Here is a 22,044-nt window from a genome sequence, read left to right as displayed (position 1 = left end):
GCCTTGATGACACCGTCCACTCTCTCAGGCATACGTTCAATCAGGTGCTGGTAGGTTTCTTGGTGAATAGCAGCCCATTCTTCATGGAGTGCTGCACTGAGGAGAGCTACTGATGTCAGTCGGTGAGCCGTGGCATGAATTCAGCGTTCTAAAACATCCCAGAGATGTTCTACAGGGTTCAGGTCAGGACTCTGTGCAGACCAGTCATTTACACAGCCGTGCATTATGAACAGGTGTCGATGGTGTTAAAATATGCAATCACCATCCCTGAATTGCTCTTCAACAGTGGGAAGGAAGAAGTTGCTTAAAACATCAATGTAGGCCTGTGCTGTGATAGTGCCACGCAAAAAAACAAGGGGTGCAAGCCCTCTCCAAGAAAAACAACCACACCATAGCACCACCGCCTCCAAATTTTACTGTTGGCACTACACATGCTGGCAGATGATGTTTACCGGGCATTCGCCATACCCACACCCTGCCACTGGACCACCACATTGTGTACTGTGATTCGTCACTCCACACAGTGTCTTCCCACTGTTCAATCATCTAATGTTTACGCTCCTTACACGAAGCGAGGCGTCATTTGACATTTACCAGCATGATGTGTGGCTTATGAGCAGACACTTGACAATGAAATCCAAGTTTTCTCACCTCCCGCCTAACTGTCATAGTACTTGCAGTGGATCGTGATGTAGTAGAATTCCTGTGTGATGGTCTGGATAGATGCCTGCCTATTACACATTACGAGCCTCTTCAAGTGTCGGGAGTCTCTGTCAGTCAACAGACGAGGTCGGCCTGTACGCTTGTGTGTTGTACGTGTCACTTCACATTTCCACTTCACTATCACATCGGAAACAGTGGACCTAGAGATGTTTAGGAGTGTGTAGAAGTCTTGTGTACAGACATACGATACAAGTGACACCCAATCACCTCACGACATTTGAAGTCCGTGAGTTCTGCGGAGCACCACATTCTACTCTACCGCGATGTCTAATGACTACTGAGGTCGCTAATATGGAATACCTGGCAGTAGGTGGCACCACAATGCACCTAATATGAAAAATGTATGTTTTTGGAGGTGTCTAGATACTTTTTATCACATAGTATATCTAGTCACGAAGTATGTTGGCTGTGAAGCCTTGCTCTAGAGCAAAAGGAATTTATGCAGGTGTAGAGATAGTTCCAAGTAAAAGATTAGGTATATGAGTTAAGATCTATATGCAATATGAAGGAAGAGTATCTTAAAGCAGTAAAATAATTGGAAACTAATGCAACACCAGGGTGTAATGAAGTGCCTGGAGTAATGATACAGGGATTGTACGCTGAAACACGTGACTATATTTTTATACTGATCATAGGAATATATGAAATTTTAGAAGCTTTTAAAAATTATCTCATAATCCCAACATGTAAGAAATCTGAAACTATTACAGGGTGTATACGACCCGGGACAACCGGGAGATCCGGGGAAAAAACTGGGAAAACCCGGGAATTTTTTAGAATTCCGGGAATTTTTCATTGTTTTAGTTTTCGGTTAAATTTTTGTAATTTTGACTGGTAAGAACTGATACTCTAACAAAGGATATTACTGTATCCTGCTGCTGCATAATAATACTACGGCATTAAAACATGAACAAGAGAAAAAAAATAAATAAATAAATAAAACTTAAATTGCAAAGGAAATGCACCATATAAAATAATACAGTGCACCTACAAGCGTCTGCCAGCAGCAAAATGTGTCGAAGGCTTTAGGAAGTCTATGCAATGCTTCATAACAACGAATTGCCTCCGATGAGCGTGACGTCACAACTGTTTACATTAGATTCATTTAAGCAGTTATGAGCGAGCTCATGCACACGTGCAGTTGAGTCGCGTATGAGTAATACCTTCTCCCGCTTCTGGCTACAGAAATGTGGCTGTTGGCTGTGTAAGCAACAGTAGCAGCAACCACCCTCATGGGGTACCTGGCAAGATTTTACTGGCGCGCCCAAGCTGCCAGATTCACACGTGCGCAGCAGGCACGGATCTAGTGGGAGGTGGGGGGCTGCAAACTGGGGCATCTGAACCAGGCGGCAGTTTCAGGGCGAGGGGAGAAATTTATATTCTTGAGGAAAAAAACTTTGTTTCACAAAGCACCTAGCATCCAGCACACGTCAGTCTATCGATTATTCATACGATTTTGAAACGCACCCCTGCTGGTTTTTGGACATTTTTAACACATTCTAAGTTGATTTCTGAAGGAATTATAAGTTGACTTTTGAAGGAGTGCATAGTGTACGTGATGTTTCTGCCAGGGGAATCCTCGTCAGTCTCGTTCATGAGAAATTGGAGCGTACGAATGAAATGTGAAACTATTTCCAAACATAAAGCTTTTTGATTGTAGTAGGTCAAATAGGTAAGAGAAAGCTTTTGACAATGTTGACTGGAATACTCTCTTTCAAATTCTGAAGGTGGCAGGGGTAAAATACAGGGAGCGAAAGGCTATTTACAATTTGTACAGAAAGCAGATGGCAGTTATAAGAGTCGAGGGGCATGAAAGGGAAGCAGTGGTTGGAAAAGGAGTGAGACAGGGTTGTAGCCTCTCCCCGATGTTATTCAATCTGTATATTGAGCAAGCAGTAAAGGAAACAAAAGAAAAATTCGGAGTAGGTATTAAAATTCATGGAGAAGAAGTAAAAACTTTGAGGTTCGCCGATGACATTGTAATTCTGTCAGAGACAGCAAAGGACTTGGAAGAGCAGTTGAACGGAATGGACAGTGTCTTGAAAGGAGGATATAAGATGAACATCAACAAAAGCAAAACGAGGATAATGGAATGTAGTCAAATTAAGTCGGGTGATGCTGAGGGAATTAGATTAGGAAATGAGACACTTAAAGTAGTAAAGGAGTTTTGCTATTTAGGGAGTAAAATAACCGATGATGGTCGAAGTAGAGAGGATATAAAATGTAGACTGGCAATGGCAAGGAAAGCGTTTCTCAAGAAGAGAAATTTGTTAACATCGAGTTTAGATTTAGGTGTCAGGAAGTCGTTTCTGAAAGTATTTGTATGGAGTGTAGCCATGTATGGAAGTGAGACATGGACGATAACTAGTTTGGACAAGAAGAGAATAGAAGCTTTCGAAATGTGGTGCTACAGAAGAATGCTGAAGATAAGGTGGGTAGATCACGTAACTAATGAGGAGGTATTGAATAGGATTGGAGAGAAGAGAAGTTTGTGGCACAACTTGACTAGAAGAAGGGATCGGTTGGTAGGACATGTTTTGAGGCATCAAGGGATCACAAATTTAGCATTGGAGGGCAGCGTGGAGGGTAAAAATCGTAGAGGGAGACCAAGAGATCAATACACTAAGCAGATTCAGAAGGATGTAGGTTGCAGTAGGTACTGGGAGATGAAGAAGCTTGCACAGGATAGAGTAGCATGGAGAGCTGCATCAAACCAGTCTCAGGACTGAAGACCACAACAACAACAACAACAACAACTATAAAAATGATCATTATTGCCAAAACAGCCTCACATATTTTGCGTGTGTCACAATTGCTGCAATATTAGAAAGGCCTATATTGTTTTTTCCAGCACACAGTGACAAAATAGACGTAATCAGATCGAGAAACCATATCAGTCTTGGGTATTATATGTATTAATAGCTTTTTCAGTATTAGACGATGAGCCGGCTGGAGGGGCCAAGCGGTTCTAGGCGCTACAGTCTGGAACCGCGCGACCGCTACAGGCGCAGGTTCGAATCCTGTCTCGGGATTTGATGTGCGTGATGTCCTTAGGTTAGTTAGGTTTAAGTAGTTCTAAGTTCTAGGAGACTGATTACCTCAGATGTTAAGTCCCATAGTGCCAGAGCCATTAGACAACGACATTTCGATTTTTCATGTAGCAAAACGTTTGACGAACTTTGATGAGGTAATAGTTCTTTTGCAGAAAGGAAAGCACGCCATGTAAAGCTGCAGCAAGATTAGCGAGAAAAATTGCTAGGACCTAAGGACTGAAGAAATGTGTACTGTCTTGCCTGTCTCTTGTCTTTACTGGTTTTAGGTATCCTACATTTAATTTTATGTCACACAGAAGAAGTTATTAGCTAACAGACAATAAAAAGACCAGATTTTCTGAAGAGTTCTTGTTCTCCCGGTTACAAATAATCCCATCCAGTATTAATTGTGTTTGTTTTTATATCTTTATTTTTTAGAGGGACAAGATGTCAAACCGGCTGACTGGGAGCAGGAGAGGCACTACAGGACATTTTAATTTCCACTGTCCTGAAATGGTTTGATGGCATGCATTGCAAAATATACAAGATTGAGTTCCACAGAGTGCAATACGGTGACGTGCGGTATAAGAATATTGTTTGAAGAGGCGTGGCACTGCACTTCGGCTCACTAAAGACCAAATAACATGTCTTACATTTCCTCGAAGATATATGTTTTATGTATCTTCTTTTATGACTCTTCAGAAAGACGGGCGCAGAGCAGTCTGAGTTATAGTGGGGTGGGGTGGGGTTGGGGTGGGGTGGGGGTGGTCTCCACGTGACTCGTGTTTACATTTAGTGATTTTTCTGTTTCCTCTTCGTTTACTGCTCTCACGTCAAATGAAAACAAGATGGATTTCTGTGGCTGGGAGCTATTAAGTGAATTAAAATGCATTCACATAATTACGGAAGGCTTAAATATGTTACTAGTTTCAGCTTTTATTTTATTTCCACCTTTCTGACAGTCAAGCATTAATCGCCTTGCAGAACAATAAAGTTATTTTTGTCGGTTTGCTGAAGAAATTTGGCCTTTATTAAGATTTCCTCTGAGGCAGTAAATTTATTTGAAACAAAGTGTTTAATTCCTCACTACTGGCTAGTTTTAACTGTTCACTGCATTTCAAGTGCACGTTTTCATCTTCTAGCACGTATGACATTATGCCATAATAAAGAACCAAACATGAGATAATACAGTATGATAATACAGTACTGGTACTCCAAGAAAATTTATGTCCCGAAAACCATACCGAAAAGCTTAATATCAGGTCGAGGCCTATGTCATTGGAAATCTGGACATACGAATGTGCGCTTTAAGGCGAACTATGCATTTTAGTATGGTTCAAGAAATTCCAACGCTCTTGGGGTACCCTCTGATGTCTTGTTTTTTTTTATGACATAATGTACGTAAGATCTTTTAATGTTTTACATGTACGAACATACTGGCTTCCTACGTCACCGTAGCTGCGCAAGCGCAGTGACGCCTCTTCTCTGGCGCTCTCTGGCAACTACTGAAATGAATCTACACTCCTGGAAATGGAAAAAAGAACACATGGACACCGGTGTGTCAGACCCACCATACTTGCTCCGGACACTGCGAGAGGGCTATACAAGCAATGATCACACGCACGGCACAGCGGACACACCAGGAACCGCGGAGTTGGCCGTCGAATGGCGCTAGCTGCGCAGCATTTGTGCACCGCCGCCGTCAGTGTCAGCCAGTTTGCCGTGGCATACGGAGCTCCATCGCAGTCTTTAACACTGGTAGCATGCCGCGACAGCGTGGACGTGAACCGTATGTGCAGTTGACGGACTTTGAGCGAGGGCGTATAGTGGGCATGCGGGAGGCCGGGTGGACGTACCGCCGAATTGCTCAACACGTGGGGCGTGAGGTCTCCACAGTACATCGATGTTGTCGCCAGTGGTCAGCGGAAGGTGCACGTGCCCGTCGACCTGGGACCGGACCGCAGCGACGCACGGATGCACGCCAAGACCGTAGGATCCTACACAGTGCCGTAGGGGACCGCACCGCCACTTCCCAGCAAATTAGGGACACTGTTGCTCCTGGGGTATCGTCGAGGACCATTCGCAATGGTCTCCATGAAGCTGGGCTACGGTCCCGCACACCGTTAGGCCGTCTTCCGCTCACGCCCCAACATCGTGCAGCCCGCCTCCAGTGGTGTCGCGACAGGCGTGAATGGAGGGACGAATGGAGACGTGTCGTCTTCAGCGATGAGAGTCGCTTCTGCCTTGGTGCCAATGATGGTCGTATGCGTGTTTGGCGCCGTGCAGGTGAGCGCCACAATCAGGACTGCATACGACCGAGGCACACAGGGCCAACACCCGGCATCATGGTGTGGGGAGCGATCTCCTACACTGGCCGTACACCACTGGTGATCGTCGAGGGGACACTGAATAGTGCACGGTACATCCAAACCGTCATCGAACCCATCGTTCTACCATTCCTAGACCGGCAAGGGAACTTGCTGTTCCAACAGGACAATGCACGTCCGCATGTATCCCGTGCCACCCAACATGCTCTAGAAGGTGTAAGTCAACTACCCTGGCCAGCAAGATCTCCGGATCTGTCCCCCATTGAGCATGTTTGGGACTGGATGAAGCGTCGTCTCACGCGGTCTGCACGTCCAGCACGAACGCTGGTCCAACTGAGGCGCCAGGTGGAAATGGCATGACAAGCCGTTCCACAGGACTACATCCAGCATCTCTACGATCGTCTCCATGGGAGAATAGCAGCCTGCATTGCTGCGAAAGGTGGATATACACTGTACTAGTGCCGACATTGTGCATGCTCTGTTGCCTGTGTCTATGTGCCTGTGGTTCTGTCAGTGTGATCATGTGATGTATCTGACCCCAGGAATGTGTCAATAAAGTTTCCCCTTCCTGGGACAATGAATTCACGGTGTTCTTATTTCAATTTCCAGGAGTGTATTTCTAACAGGTCACAGGAAAATATTGGGAACTGTGGTTCAAAAAGCGTTATTTTCAAAGTAGATTTTCTTTTACGGTAGATGAACTATGAGCGCGAATGTACGATGAATTTCTTAAATCACAGAGCGTTTGCTCTCATTTAAAAATCAACTCTTTGATGACGAGCCATGTAGAAGATTTTTGAGCCCAGAAGATCAGAGATTTATGTCGGTATTAAAAATTTTGCTGGCGTATTTGTATGACGTATCTCAAAGTGTAACGTGCGCTAAACAGATCAACATTATATGTGAAAGCTTAGCTTCTCTTGTAGCTTATTAATCTTAGAGACAAATATTATATGCGAAAGCTTTGCTTTTCTTGTAGCAACACTATGTATAGTAACTTAAACCATTAACTTTTCCTGTTGGTGGAATTCGAATTCATACTTCCGTAATACAAAAATTTGCAGCGTACATGTTGCTGCTTATCAAAGATCTTTCCAAAACATGTTTTTTTCCCCCTGAGTTTTATATTCTAAAGTGCCGAGAAATTCTACGCTGCTGTATAAAACCATATCTATTCAAAGGATTGATAAGTTTTACAGTTCCGACAGAAAATATACTGTCACTTAACATGGAAAAAGTGTATTTTCGCCCGGGAGAAAATGTATTTTTAACCGGGAGATCCGGGAAAAATCCGGGAATTTTTTTTTCTTGTCTACGTACACACCCTGTATTAAAATTGGAACAACAATGCCCTCAAAGTATATTGTCACAAATGTCAAAAATAGTATTTGAATGAGCAGTAAAATATTAACCGAATTAAGCTGAAGACTAGCTTGGATTTACAGTTAATGTTACAAAAGGTTATATACAAAATGCTGGACATAAAAAAAAATCATTCTTTATCGCATTTATAGATCTACAAAAAGCCTATGATAATTTGAACAGAGCAATGTTAATGAATACTAGACTAGATTTCAGAGGTGCAAAAACTGTGTATGAACAGTATAAAAACCAAATACACATCATACAGGCAAGTGCAGAAAGGAATCATCAAGAGTGTAAATTGTCACCAATGTTGTTCAACACTTATATTTAGAAAGACATTGAAGAATGTAAAGAGTATATGTAAGTGATACTGTTTAATGGCATAGAAATCAAAATGAGAGTTGCAGAAAACATAACTGTCACTGAGGAGAATAAAGAGAAATTCTAAAAACAATACGTAAAATCACCTTCTGATGGCAAAAGTTTGTCTGACACAAAGAGCAAGACTGCACACAGAAAGGTAGCCTATTACAAAGAAAATGAGCAGTTAACAACAAGGAACGTAAATATTGAGAATTTGTGTATGCAACAAGAGACATTTGAAGCTGTTTGAAATGTAATTCAGGAGGATGTGGAACAGAACAGGAAAGTGCGCAAGGGAAAATCTATCAGAAGAATAAGAGAGTACAATTTCTACCACCAACAGTATGGGAAAGAAGAGAATGATTAACTGGCCATTTATGCCAATACTGTAGTTTTCTAGTTAATGCATCGGAAGAAATGCATCACACAGCAGTCAGTTATAGATGGGCACTTGCCTTTCCTTTATTAAACAAATAAATCTGCAGTGAGTTCTTTGAAACTAAAAAGATAAATTTTGGAGAGAAATCATTCCGTATAAAGAGGAACACGAAGACCTACAAGATGTAGCAGCAGGTTCATTTGAGTAAATGAAAAGACTAATTGGGAACAGAAAGGAATGGACAAGAAGAATTGTTGGCAATCAATTTTCAGATTGATAATTAAGAAGCTGTGTCTTTCTGTACTTCATGGTATTTTGCTTTCTGAAGTTAAATATGGCCAGTCAATCTGCCTTGTAATTTTATAGTTTTCACAAGTGAAATCTCCTTTTGATGCAAACAGTATCATTTCAACAATGAAAATTACCTAAATGTCTAAACAGAAAAGAAATCAAGGATAACTGTAGGCAAAAAACTGTCACATTCTGAATGCTAGTAAATTCATGCTAAGGTTTGGTTGATGTATTTCAATAACAATGTGTCAATCACAATGAGTGACTAAATGAAAGCAAATAAGTTTTCAGTTGTATCAACAATAGAAATTCCTGGATGGAATAATATGTAACATAAAGGAAAGGCAACCAGTCACCTGTAGCTGACTGATGTGTGGTGCACAAAAACACACACAAGACGACAGTATTTTGTTGTGTGTCTGTGTGGTTTCTTTTGTGTGTGTGGGGGGGGGGGGGGGGGTTGGGGAGGCGGGTGCGCACATCCGCATGCTTTTTCCAGAGAACATAGAAAGAGCAAGAGGTCTAAAGTTAGTGTAAATACCGTTTTATTTTGAGTGTTTATATGCATCACACAGCAGTCAGTTATAGATGGGCACTTGCCTTTCCTTTATTAAACAAATAAATCTGCAGTGAGTTCTTTGAAACTAAAAAGATAAATTTTGGAGAGAAATCAGTTCCGTATATATGTTATGCATTTTGTAGTGAGTTCATTTAATCAGTTCTAAGTGGCTAGAAAATTTTGTGTAGATATTCAGTAAAAGAAGAAAGGTGTTACCGAAAAATATAAATTGATGACTAATCACAGTGATACAAGTTTTCAGACAGTCGCTTTCAGCTGGCTTTCTGCTCATTTACACTGAAAATACCAAGCAAAGAGTTCAAATGCAAATTTGATGAAAATGTCTAAACATTCATTGCCTGTCTGAGGAGAAGAGCAGTAAGCTCACTGTAACTGAAATTATTCTACTAGAGAGATTTAGGCATACTGCAGAGATTACATACCTGGTACACTAGATGTAAATCATTCTCCAAAACAAAACATTGCCTTGCCCGCTGAAGCTCTCTGAAGAGTTCTAGGCCATCATCAGGAGGAATGGATGCAGCCAAACAGGCTGCACCAAGTGGTGTGGGCACATATTGTGTTTTATCATCCTTGTTCTGAAGTCTGATCAACTCATTTTCTTTCAAAAATTTTATGCATGCTTTAATGGGATTTTCCGACACCGAGTTGGATGCAGCCAGTAATGTGCAGTTCATATAAATATCTATCTGTTCTGGTGTTGTAGCTACACCACTTGCTATTATCTAAAAAAAATATTAAAGTTACTAAATTTTATGACATTATAACTAACCAGAATATGCATCATCAAGACATTTTCATTAAACAGTATCTCAAATATGACAAACAATTATCATCATACCTCTAAAACTGCTCTCTTCAAACTAGCTGAAAGTTCTCCAAATCCTAGGCAACTTTCTATTGGCTGTAAATCTGATTGAATCAATTTTTCACCAATTCTTTTCTCAGATTTTGTGCAAACAAGAAAACTTTCACCTGTTACAAAATTTTAGATGTTCAAAAATTGTCACATAGCAATAACAAAAGGTAGACTCATTTTAAAAACTTATCAATGACTAAGTCATTAGAGACATGGCATAGGCTTGGATTAGGGAGTGACTGCCAAGAAAATTGGCCATGTTCTTTTCAAAGGATCTGTCCCAGCATTTGTCTTAAGGGGAGTATAAAAGGTTATCTCGTTGAAAATTTTCAATTTTTTGTTTTTTATGCAGAAATATTATTTGGAATTGGCTGATTAATTTGGTGTGCGATTTGTTAAATTTGTTTGACTAGAAGTATTTTTAATAGAATTTAATCTAATTGGTTGCAGAGGACTTTTTAGGATTTCGTAAACAATTGGTCAGCTAAAACCTTATATCTCAAGAACCATAAGGTCTAGAAGGCTGTGGTTTGGTTTAATTTGTAGTTGAAACTTAGCTCCACAAGTCGGTAGGACTTGCATGACAGTTGTGAGTCTTGTTTATGTTGTGCATGCGATATTGTTGGTGTAACGTTTGTGAGTACTTCATTTTTTTATTGTTGTGCTATTGTACTCTTGATGCTGTGAGCTAATTATTACGAGTAAATCTGACAATGACAGGAGCAAAAGGAGTTTTCAAGAAAGCAAAAAATCGAGGAAATTGGTACTACAGAACTTATTCTCGTGTACCAGAGGTTACAAGTGAGGTTAGGAATGTCAGTTCAGTCAATACAGGTACAGCTCTACCCACTTCTACACCCTCAAGTTCCTCTTCCAAAAAGAAACTTGCGGAATGTATTCAAATAAGAGAAATGTGAATGATAAAGACATCAACATCATCATAGATTTCAGTATTCTCAGTTCAGTGAATTTACAAGTTGTAGTTTATGTAGAGGAAAAATAAACGTCACTGAAGATGCCTCAAAGCAATATGGGTTAGTTTGTAGTTTGACAGTTTCATGCGAAAATTGTAAATTTCAGAAGCACTTTTTTACTTCAGGAAAGTGCAAATATAACAAATTATTTGAGACAAACATAAGGTATTTTTATGGACTGAGGTGCAATGGAAATGGGCCTATTGCTGGGAAAGTATTATGTGGTCTAATGAATCTGCCACGCCCCACTACAAGCATATCAAAACACAGTGACATTTTACTAGACAACGTGGAGAAAGTAGCAGAGGAATCAATGAAAACTACAACACAGAAGGCAGTTGAGGAAAATAGAGACAGTGAGGCACCTACAGACATAACAGTTGCATTTGATGGGGCCACCAGTCTCAAAACTTGTGTGCAGCTGTCACAAGTATTGACACAGGTAAGGTCCTAGATGTAGAAATTTTATGCAACCATTGCCATGGATGCAATATTGCTAAGTCAAATGTAGAGAAAAAGAGGCAGCACAAAGGAAAGTGCATCAAGAATTATTCAGGCTCTGGTGGAGGAATGGAAAGTACCTCAGCTGTAAACATTTTTCATCACTCTGTACAAAATCGAGGGGGTTCACTATGTGCAGTTCATTGGAGTGGTGGCTGTAGCTTAATCAAATCTGCTGTTGATAGCAGATCTTATGGCAACAAGATACCAGAAAAGTTGGAATGTGCCAACCACGTACAGAAAAGAATGGGCACACGACTTTGTGGAGGTAACAGGAGTTGCTGATGGCAAGACTACTAGACAAAACCATCAATCAGCTATCGGAGTACTATGGTCAAGCCATAAGAAGTAACCAAAATAACATAGATGGTATAAAAAAAGGCTGTGTGGGCAACCTTTTTCTATAAAATATCAACGGATGACAATCCGATACACAACCTTTGCTCAGGCGAGTGGTGTAAATATCAAAAAGCTGAAGCAACTGGTACTTTAGATAAGTTCACCCACAAGAAATCTTTACCTGAGACTATCATGTTGAGTATAAAGCCAGTTTATAGAGATTTGGCAAATCCAGATCTATTGAAGAAATGTCTAACAGGGAAAACACGAAATGTGAAAGAGTCATTCAACAACGTGTGGACGAGAGTACCTAAAAATGTACTTGTGGAGTACCATACATTGAAGCTTGGTGTGTATGATGCTGTTATCACATTTAATGATGGTAATGTTGGTAGACTAAAAGTCTTAGAGGAATTGGGAGTGAAGACTGGTTGGAATACGCAAGACATACTAGAGGAACTGGACAAGCAGCGAGTCAAGAATGCTGAACTACTAGTCCAAAAAGTGTCCAAGGTGGCAAGATCTTTGAACAGGAGGAAGAGGATGCATTCTGCCAATGTAGATTAAGATAAACACTACAGTGCTGGTGCATTTTAGCTGTTGATTCTATTTAAAAGTGTGTTTCATTTAAAAATAATTTTCAATTGCTATTTCTGAAAAATAAATTTTTCTAAGACAAATGACCCGTTTTCTCAGTAACTGTAAAAGATAGACTCTTCATATTTTGCAGTTAATTTGTAATACCCTTATTGTACAATACCTCTAGAATGTTAGAGATAACTTGCACATTACTAGCAAAATGCACAAAAAGTATAGAAAATTGTAATATAAAAATATACAACAGAGGAAAATTTCTATCTTAACTTATGTAATATATATTTCAATCAAACTAGAGGAGTAAGTACTCAAAACACATAAGTAAACCACAAAAGTTTCATAATGTAGCATGAAGTAGTTTATGAGAAAATGGGTCATGGAGTTAGCAAATTTAACATGAGCAGGATAGGCCATTCATACTCCCCTTAAGTGATTTACGACAGTGGAGGATGATCTCAAACTGGACTGCCAGATGGGGATTTTAATTCCAGTCTTCCTGAATGTAAGTCCAATGCATTGTAAGTACCATAAAGCAATGGGGAAATCCAGCAGATAATAACAATAATATGGGGAAAATAGATAGCTAGTCATAACATAGACGAGACATTGAATCACAGACAGGCACAATGAAAAATAGTACTAGAATTATTTAAGTTTTCAGACAAAGTATGAAAGTGATTAAAAAATGATAACCATGAAATTGTTATAATATTTTAAAATTGTAATAACGAACAAAGAAATGACACGTCATGTTTTGATGTAATGTTCCTGACATTCAATTGACATATTCCATTACTTCAGAAGTGCAAAGATATCACGATGAAAGAATATTTTTGGTCGTGAGCATAGCCATTTTCGCACCGCAGAATTCACCTCTTCATCATTTCTGAAATGCCTGCCTCCTGATGGTTTTCTGAGTGCGCCGAACAGACGGAAGTTTTCAGAAGCATGGTCTGATGAATAAAGTGGATATACCCCTGAGTAGTCTCAAATATCTTATGACCTGTATGCAGCCAGGCATTGTAATGCTCCTTAAATCAGAAGTCCTCGTCATTTACTTCTGACTGCAATGAGAAGTTGATTTTTCAGCATGTTTGAATAAGAAGTACTGGTTATTGTCACTCCCCTATCCATGTAAAGTTCCAAAATTAGTCCATTTGCATTCCAGAAGAGAATGAGTACGACTTTTCCAATAGACAGTTGAGTGTGGAATTTTTTTGGTTTCAGTGATGAGTTGTGACACCATTCTTTGCTTGACCTTTTTATTTCTGGTTGGTGATAGTGCACGCATGTCCTATCATTTGTAATAATTTTTCCCAGAAATGCATGCCCTTCAATGTGGAAATGATGCAAAAGTTCTTAACAGGCACTGATGCGATGTTCTTTCAAATCAGCAGTCAACTGATATGGCACCCATCTTGCAGATACCTTATTCCAGTGCAGCACACTGTCAACAATATTATGCACTGAACCGGTGCAAATCTCTAAAATTGTGGCAATTTTGTTCAGAGTTACACATCTGTTCTCCTTTACAAGTTCCTAAACTAATGCAATGTTCTCGTCCGTCACTACTTGGTGAGTCTGCCCTGGTCTTAGGACATCCTCCACAGAAGTTATATTGCTTTTGAACTTCGTACAGCACTCGTACACATGCTATAACGACAAACACAAATCACCTACTGCACAGCCATTCTGCGATGAATTTCGATCGGTTTGACACCCTCACTACACAAAAAACGCATTACACATCACTGCTCAACTGCAGTTTACATTTAGATTGGAACGGCCACCTTGTTGTGGCCACTGCTGCCTGCCTTCTCTTGCATTGTAGCATCACTCTAGCACCTTTTGGTCACTTTCTGAACCTCAAGGAACACTACTGCCACTTACCAACTCCATAACACGGCTTTTCGAAATTTTGTGGAACTTTTAACGTTTTTATTTGAACCACCCTTGTACTTCCTCAGAAGTAGAACCCTTACACATTCACCCAATAAACAACTAACACATACATCATTACTGCCTCCATGTTCTAAGGCCCGGGCATTAGGAAGCATGCAAGTTGTTGTGTGAATGTGAGAGAGAGCTACTTCTGAGGAAGGACTTTGTCTGAAACCTTAAACATTTCTAGTATTCTTTTTCACTGTGTTTGTTTCAACTCAATGCCTCATTGATGTGGTGAGCAACAATACATCCTTCCATGTGATTGTAGTAAGTCTAATTCAGTTAATATAATATTATCATTCACATAATTTTCTGGAGAGCCTTGAACATTTGTACATTGCTGAGCTACATCTCCATATACTTTAACTTTTCAGTGGATGCTAATCTTTTTGTATTACACACATAAAAAAAAGTTTTGCATCACCACGGTTCCATGAACTCCTGAAGACAGACGTTGACTGTGGATATTGTATCACACACACAGTTCCTTTGACTGTTCAGAGAAGTCACTAAACCCACCCCAAGATGTAAACAACCATGCATGAGCAGTGCCTATTAGATGGATGGGGTCTGACAGTCGATCAGTTCCAGTCATTCCACCAGGAAGGAGGTACGCGGCTCGTGTTGTCTGTAGTTCAACCATGTCCCAATACCACAGTTCCATCGCATCTGCATTGTTACTTTGTGCCAGGAAGGGCTCTCAACAAGGGAAGTGTCCAGGCATCTAAGAGTGAACCAAAGCCATGTTGTTTGGACATGGAGAAGATGCAGAGAGACAGGAATTGTCAATGGCATGCGTCGCTCAGCCTGTCCAAGGGCTACTACTGTAGTGAATGACCGCTACCTAGGGATAATGGCTCGGAGGAACCCTGACAGCAATGCCACCATGGTGAATAATGCTTTTCGTGCAGCCACAGGATGTCATGTTACAACTCAAACTGTGCACAACAGGCTGCATGATGCGCAACTTCACTCCCGACATTGACGGCGAGTTCCATCTTTGCAACCACAATACCATGCCGTGTGGTACAGATGGGCTGAACAACATGCCGAATGGACCGCTCAAGATTGGCATCATGTTCTCTTCACCGATGAGTGTCGCATATGCCTTCAACCAGACAATTGTCTGAGATGTGTATGGAGGCAGCCCAGTCAGGCTGAAAGCCTTAGACACGCAGTCCAATGAAGGCACGAAGGTGGATATTCCCTGCTGTTTTGGGGTGGCATTATGTGGGGCTGACGTACACCGCTGGTGGTCATGGAAGGCGCCGTAACGGCTCTACGGTACGTGAATGCCTTCCTCCGACCGATAGTGCAACCGTATTGGCAGCATATTTGCGAGGCATTTGACTTCATGGACCACAATTGATGCCCCATCTTGCACAATTTGTCAATGACTGCCTTCAGGATAATGACATCGCTCGACTAGAGCGGCCAACATGTTCTCCAGACATGAACCCTATCGAACATGCCTAGGATAGATTGAAAAGGGCTTTTTATGGACAAAGTGACCCACCAACCACTCTGAGGGATCTACGACGAATCGCCATTGAGGAGTGGGACAGTCTGGACCAATAGTGCCTTGATGAATTTGTGGATAGTATGCCACGACGAATACAGGCATGTATCAATGCAAGAGGACATGCTACTGGGTATTAGAGGTACCGGTGTGTACAGCAATTTGAACCACCACCTCTGAAGGTCTCGCTGTGTGGTGGTACAGCATGCAATGTGTGGTTTACATGAGCAATAAAAAGGGTGGAAATGACGTTTATGTTGATCTCTATTCCAATTTTCTAGACGGGTTCCGAAACTCTCAGAACCGAGGTGATGGAAAACTTTTTTTGGTGTGTGTATATAACTTCCTGCTGCTGACAAACTGAAATCACAGATTAAATGTCATATTGTCACTCGTCAAAATGCCAAACATGGTATATACACTGTTTCTGCCTGTCACAGTTTAGAACTCAAAACATGATCTACAAAATACTTAGAGTTAATAGCTGCTGCTTACTTCTGTTCTTCTTCTTTCATGTCACTGTGATGTACCAATCTTCATGCAATTACCCATGCTATCCTAAAAAATGTAAGTCTCTTTACCTCCGCATAACTATTCAACTCACGTCTCCTTGAACCTGTTCCCTAAAATCAAGCCTTGGTATCTCTCCACAGCTTTTACTGCACCTTAAAGATGACATGTTGAGCTGCAAACAGGCACAGCAAAAAGCCTTTTTCAGAAAGGGAAACATACACATTTCATACAAGCCAGCATACTTCACACAATGTGCAGAGACTAGATGGTGACAGGACCAGGCTTTCAGGAAAAGCGTTGGGAGGGCTGTGAGGCAGGTAAGGGATGGGGGTTAGTAGAAGAGCTGAGAAGGGGAAAAGACTTGTGGGTGCATTGGCAGAGAGCAGGTCATAATTATGGTGAGGGGATATGCATTGAGAAGTTATGAAAGGACAGAGGGGACAGCAACTGTTGGGTGAAGGGTGTGGTGGCAGCAGGCTTCCCTAGGTTGAGGCAAGAGTGATTTCGGGAGTATAGAATGTGTTGTAAGGATAACTCCCATCTGCACACAGTTCACAAAAGCAGGATTGGAGAGAACAATTCAGATGACCCAGGTTGTGGAGTAGCCATTAAGATGCAGAATGTTATGTTCAGATCCATGTTGTGCCACAGGGTGGCTCTTGGACACACTTTGGCAGTGGCCAGTCATCCTGGTGGGCAGCTGGTTAATAGTCATACCAATATAAAAAGCTGTGCAACGACTGCAGCATCTACATCTACATCTACATGATTACTCTGCAATTCACATTTAAGTGCTTGGCAGAGGGTTCATCGAACCACAATTATACTATCTCCCTACCATTCCACTCCCGAAAAGCGCGCGGGAAAAACGAACACCTACACCTTTCTGTTCGAGCTCTGATTTCTCTTATTTTATTTTGATGATCATTCCTACCTATGTAGGTTGGGCTCAACAAAATATTTTTGCATTCGGAAGAAAAAGTTGGTGACTGAAATTTCGTAAATATATCTCGCCGTGACGAAAAACGTCTTTGCTTTAATGACTTCCATCCCAACTCGCGTATCATATCTGCCACACTCTCTCCCCTATTACGTGAATACAAAACGAGCTGCCCTTTTTTGCACCCTTTTGATGTCCTCTGTCAATCCCACCTCGTAAGGATCCCACACCGCACAGCAATATTCTAACAGAGGACGAACGAGTGGTATATGACATGGCTGCTTTCAAAGGTGGCCAGGCTCTGATGGAGTAGGCTAAGCCTGTGGCAGGACTGGAATAGAAAGTTCTTACAACAAATTCTCTGCTCCCAAAATCATTCTGGCCTCAACCTACGGTAATCTATTGTCTGGCCCCCTCCCCCTCCCCCCCATCCACGTACAGTTTTCACCACCTATGCCCTATCACCTCCTACCAACTCACATCCCCTCACCCTCACTGTGCAACACTATCTGCCAACACAATCACTGGTCTTTTTTCCTTTCCCACTCTTCTACTTTTCTGCTCTCCGCACTGCGCCTGGAAGCCTTGTCCTACCATCATCTAGTACCTGCACACCCTACCAGGTAGAGCTGACTTCTCTCCCTCCACCCATACCCTGATTCCCTCCTCCTTCCCCACCCACTCGGACTGGTGGTTCGTTGCGACACAACACACTTGCACTCTGACCTGAGTTGTTAGAGATATCGGGCATGAGTGCGTGAGGTGTGCTTGCTTGTGTGAATGTGTGTGTGTTTTAGTTTCTGAGAAGGTGTTGGCCAAAAACTTAATTGGGGTAACAGTCTTTTTGTCATGCCTGTCTGCAACTCAGCATGTCATCTTTATGATGAGCAGTGATCTATCCTTTTCATAATATTGTTTATATAGTATTAGAATCTTTATAACACACCTGCAGTATTAAATTTTACTGACCTAACTTTCCAAATCTCATTTTCTTCCTATTACCACACAATAAAAATGCAGAAAAGGCATAATCACAGAATTTTAATTTATTTCAATTTTATTGAAGTTTCACAGATAAACACAAACAGAACTCAGGTAGTTATAGTAAATAGCCAGCAATCAAATGCCCTACCAGTTGTAAGAGGCGTGCCACAAGGCTCAGTGCTTGGACCTTTTCTCTTCCTTGTGTACATGAATGACTTGCCTACTTTCATGCTTCACAAGTCAATAATATATGCAGACGACACAACCCTGATTACCTCAGATAACAAATTGGAGGAAGTGAAGAAACAAACAAAAGTAATGCTTGAAAAGTCTGCCATATGGCTCCACAGTAACAAGCTGATACTCAACAGTAGAAAGACTGAAACTATGTATTTCTTCTTGCACAATCTACAGGAAAAATTAAATGAGTCTGACTCTGTAAGACTTCTAGGAATCCACCTGGACCCGAAATTAACACGGAACACCCACACGGAACTGTTATGTACCAGACTATCTACAGTAGTCTTTTTGTTAAGGAAACTAAAAACATTAGTTAGCAGAAAACAACTTTTATCTTCTTATTATGCCTTCTTTGAATCTCACTTACAGTATGGAATAAAATTATGGGGCAACTCAACTGGTGCTCGGACAGTGTTCATGTGGCAGAAGAAAGCAATTAGGGCAATTACAGGTATTAAAAGCCAAGAATCATGTCGAAAGCACTTTAAGGAACTTAACATCTTAACATTACCTTCTCTGTATATAAAAACGTGTCTTCTTTCCATAAAAAAACAAATACATACCTTACCTTCCAGAACAGATGTTCATACACATGATACCAGATATAAAAACAATCTTGATGTAGACTTTACTAGGCTATCTAAGGTCCAAAGTAGCTTAAAGCAAACAGGATTAAAACTATATAACAAGTTACCACTGTAAAGGAACATATTAAAGGCTTTACTTTCCCGAAGTATGCGATACCCTCCAAATTCAATCAGTTTAATGAGTATTTACGATTATAGAAAAGTTATTGTGTATGTTAACAATGATTGCACAACATGTCTCCATAAACAGTCAACCCATTAAATTATACTGAATAACTGACCCACACAAAAGTTAATATCACTTGATCACTGATACAGCAAATGTCATCATGTAAAAACACTAAGTTCATCTTAAATAATTAATATGAAGTACGAAAAATAGTGGCAAACTTAGGTATTTTGGATCTCCTTAAATAAAAATCACCCAGAGAAACCTATTTGTTCACTAGGAGCGTTTTCACTCAGTATTCACGTAATCAATCCTATTTTAGACGAAAACCAATGTAATTCTTAATAATTCATGTTACTTACTTATTTATGCAAATTAGAGAAGTCAATTGACAAACTTCTAAAAAACGGCCTTTTTGTAACAAAGAATTATTCTGTCAAGTCAACAAATCTGTCTGTTATTTTAATAACATGTTAAATTATGTCACTCAATGCAAATTAATAACTTTTCTGCACAAATTATGATAACAGATGTACATGTGACTTATAAACTATATCTCTTTTTAGTAGTTCTTTGACAATGTTATAAATACAAGCAGCGAGAAGGGTCGAAAGAGCAGTCGGAGGCAGTCAGGGGCAGTCGGAATGTCACTTTGGTGAAGTGTGTTTCTGTGTTATTGTTTGGCAAAACAATGCAAAGAACATGTAAAGGAAGTACTACTTTGTGTTGTGTTATGGTCTTTGGTGGACAGTGGAATTAATATGGCTACTAAAGTAATAAATATTTGATGTTTACATATGTGTTGGTTTCGCTCGTTCTTTATCATCAAAAGCACATGAAAAACACGGGAACTCATGTTTTTTAACCCTAGACAACCAGATTTAGAGCCAGCATCAGCATCGAGACACAGCAGCGATCCAGCAAGCAGCAGCGATTACTATAATGCATTGTAATGGCGCCAACCTAACATCAAGTGCTAACAAGCTCCGTAAATGGGAGTGAAATAGTGCGATTACAGCAATTAGCAATATCTACGACTTAGGCGGACCATTTACAAAAGTGGGGGCTCAGCCGGGATATTTAAGTGCATCGATGATAATAGTGCAGCGATAAATTTCGTAAGTGCTTGGCACTCCAAAAAAAAAAAAATTATTTGTGCATTGTGGCAACAGTGAAAATATGTCAAAGTGAAAAGAAAGAAAAAACGTGTGTATGTGCGACTATGAAAAACTATCATCACACCGCTCGGAAGATTAACGTCTGGATTATGTCAATGGAATTCATCAATCAAGACTTCAGCTTCGATAAAACCGAACAGACGTGAAGAAAGCCAACAAGAACACCGATCACGACATCATAGCATAGCTACCTACATAAAGCAAGGTATTTTGTTGTTGTTGTCATTTACAAAATTAATAGTGAACATGTCTCTACCTGAGAGTGATGAGATCGTAGGAAATGTAAAAATTGAACCAGGGGATGGTGAACAATTAAACTTAAAAGAGTGGCTAGCAGAGTTTGCAACTCAAATAAGCTCGCAACTTAAACAATCAAGTGAACAAGTAAGTTTGAAACTTAAAGAAAACACAGATAGACTGGATAAGTTAAGTTTGGATTCTAAACAATAAAGTGAACAAGTACGTTTGGATTTTAAACAATCAAATGAACAAGTAAGTTTGAAGCTTAAAGAAAACACAGATAGACTGGATAAGTTAAGTTTGGATTTTGATCTATTAAGTACTCATCTCAATGAGAAGTGTGAGGAAATTAAAACTACCCTCAGTAAGAACACTAGCGAACAGTTGATACACTTCAGAAAAGAATTTCAAGTTAAAGTTGAAAGTTTAAATGAAAACATACAAGCGAACACAGACAGCATTGCTGTCATCTACAACAGAGTAGATACTGAAGCTAAAAGATTAGATCAGAGAATAGACAAAACATCAGAAAACCTTAAACAGGAATACAACCTGTACACCACTAATGTAGATACAAAAGTAGAAAATATACACACTAAATATACACAATTGGAGGATGCATTGATGTCCAAACAAACGATTTACAATCAAAATACAATGTATGGGCACATCCAAGTGAAATGCTTTCCTGGTGAAAATCTGCACCCTATTGACTTTATTCACCAATGTAAGGATATGTTTGTTGTAGGAATGTCAGATAACATAAAAATTAAGTTAGTAAAACGGTTTCTAGAAGGGGAGGCCCTATCCTGGGCAAATGAGAATAATGATTCTTGGAATACTTTTGAAGAGTTTGAAGCTAAATTTATTTGCAAATTTTGGTCACAATCCATACAAGCCAGATTAAAGTCAGAATTTCTAAATGGACCAGTGTATAGAGGGAAAGTAGGGGGAATGCAAAAATTTTGCAGAGATCAACTGAAAAAACTCGCTCATTTAAATAACTCTTTTGATATTATGACACAAATTGATGTTTTAAAAAGAAGATTACCAGAGAGACTGCAGTGGGAATTGGTCCATGGACCAGACAATTCAATGGAAGAGTTCCTGAAATTTGTAGATAGATTAGATAGGGCCTTGGAAAGAGAAAGTAACCAAAGTTTTGGCTCTGGCAACAACCAGTATGGGGGGTGGAACAGGAATGTAAATAGAGATTATTATGGGAGGAGAGACTTTGAAAATTCTGGAAATAATGCTCCAAATAGGGGAGATAGGAGATATGAAAATGATTTCAGAAACAATACACAGGAGGGAGGAGGGAGGAGAGATAACAGGAATGATAGAAATAGGTATTGGCGAAGAGAACAAGAGAGAAGGGGGTTTGTTGAAACTAGTGAACA

General features: G+C 40.2%; 1 protein-coding gene across 1 annotated transcript in view; it reads right to left on the bottom strand.

Moving 5' to 3' along the window:
- The window catches only part of LOC126199248 (DNA polymerase theta-like), a 363,755-nt gene that overhangs the window by 210,693 nt on the left and 131,018 nt on the right, over nt 1-22,044 (bottom strand). Inside the window, exons 10-11 of the mRNA XM_049936047.1 lie at nt 9,902-10,035; nt 9,483-9,785 (exon numbers count right to left, since the gene is read on the bottom strand). Coding sequence (XP_049792004.1) covers nt 9,483-9,785; nt 9,902-10,035 — 437 coding nt within the window. The remainder of the gene's footprint in view (nt 1-9,482; nt 9,786-9,901; nt 10,036-22,044) is intronic.

This window comes from Schistocerca nitens, chromosome 1 (genome assembly GCF_023898315.1).
Source record: "Schistocerca nitens isolate TAMUIC-IGC-003100 chromosome 1, iqSchNite1.1, whole genome shotgun sequence".
Taxonomy (NCBI): Eukaryota; Metazoa; Arthropoda; class Insecta; order Orthoptera; family Acrididae; genus Schistocerca; species Schistocerca nitens.
This window is presented reverse-complemented; position numbering and strand designations above follow the sequence as displayed.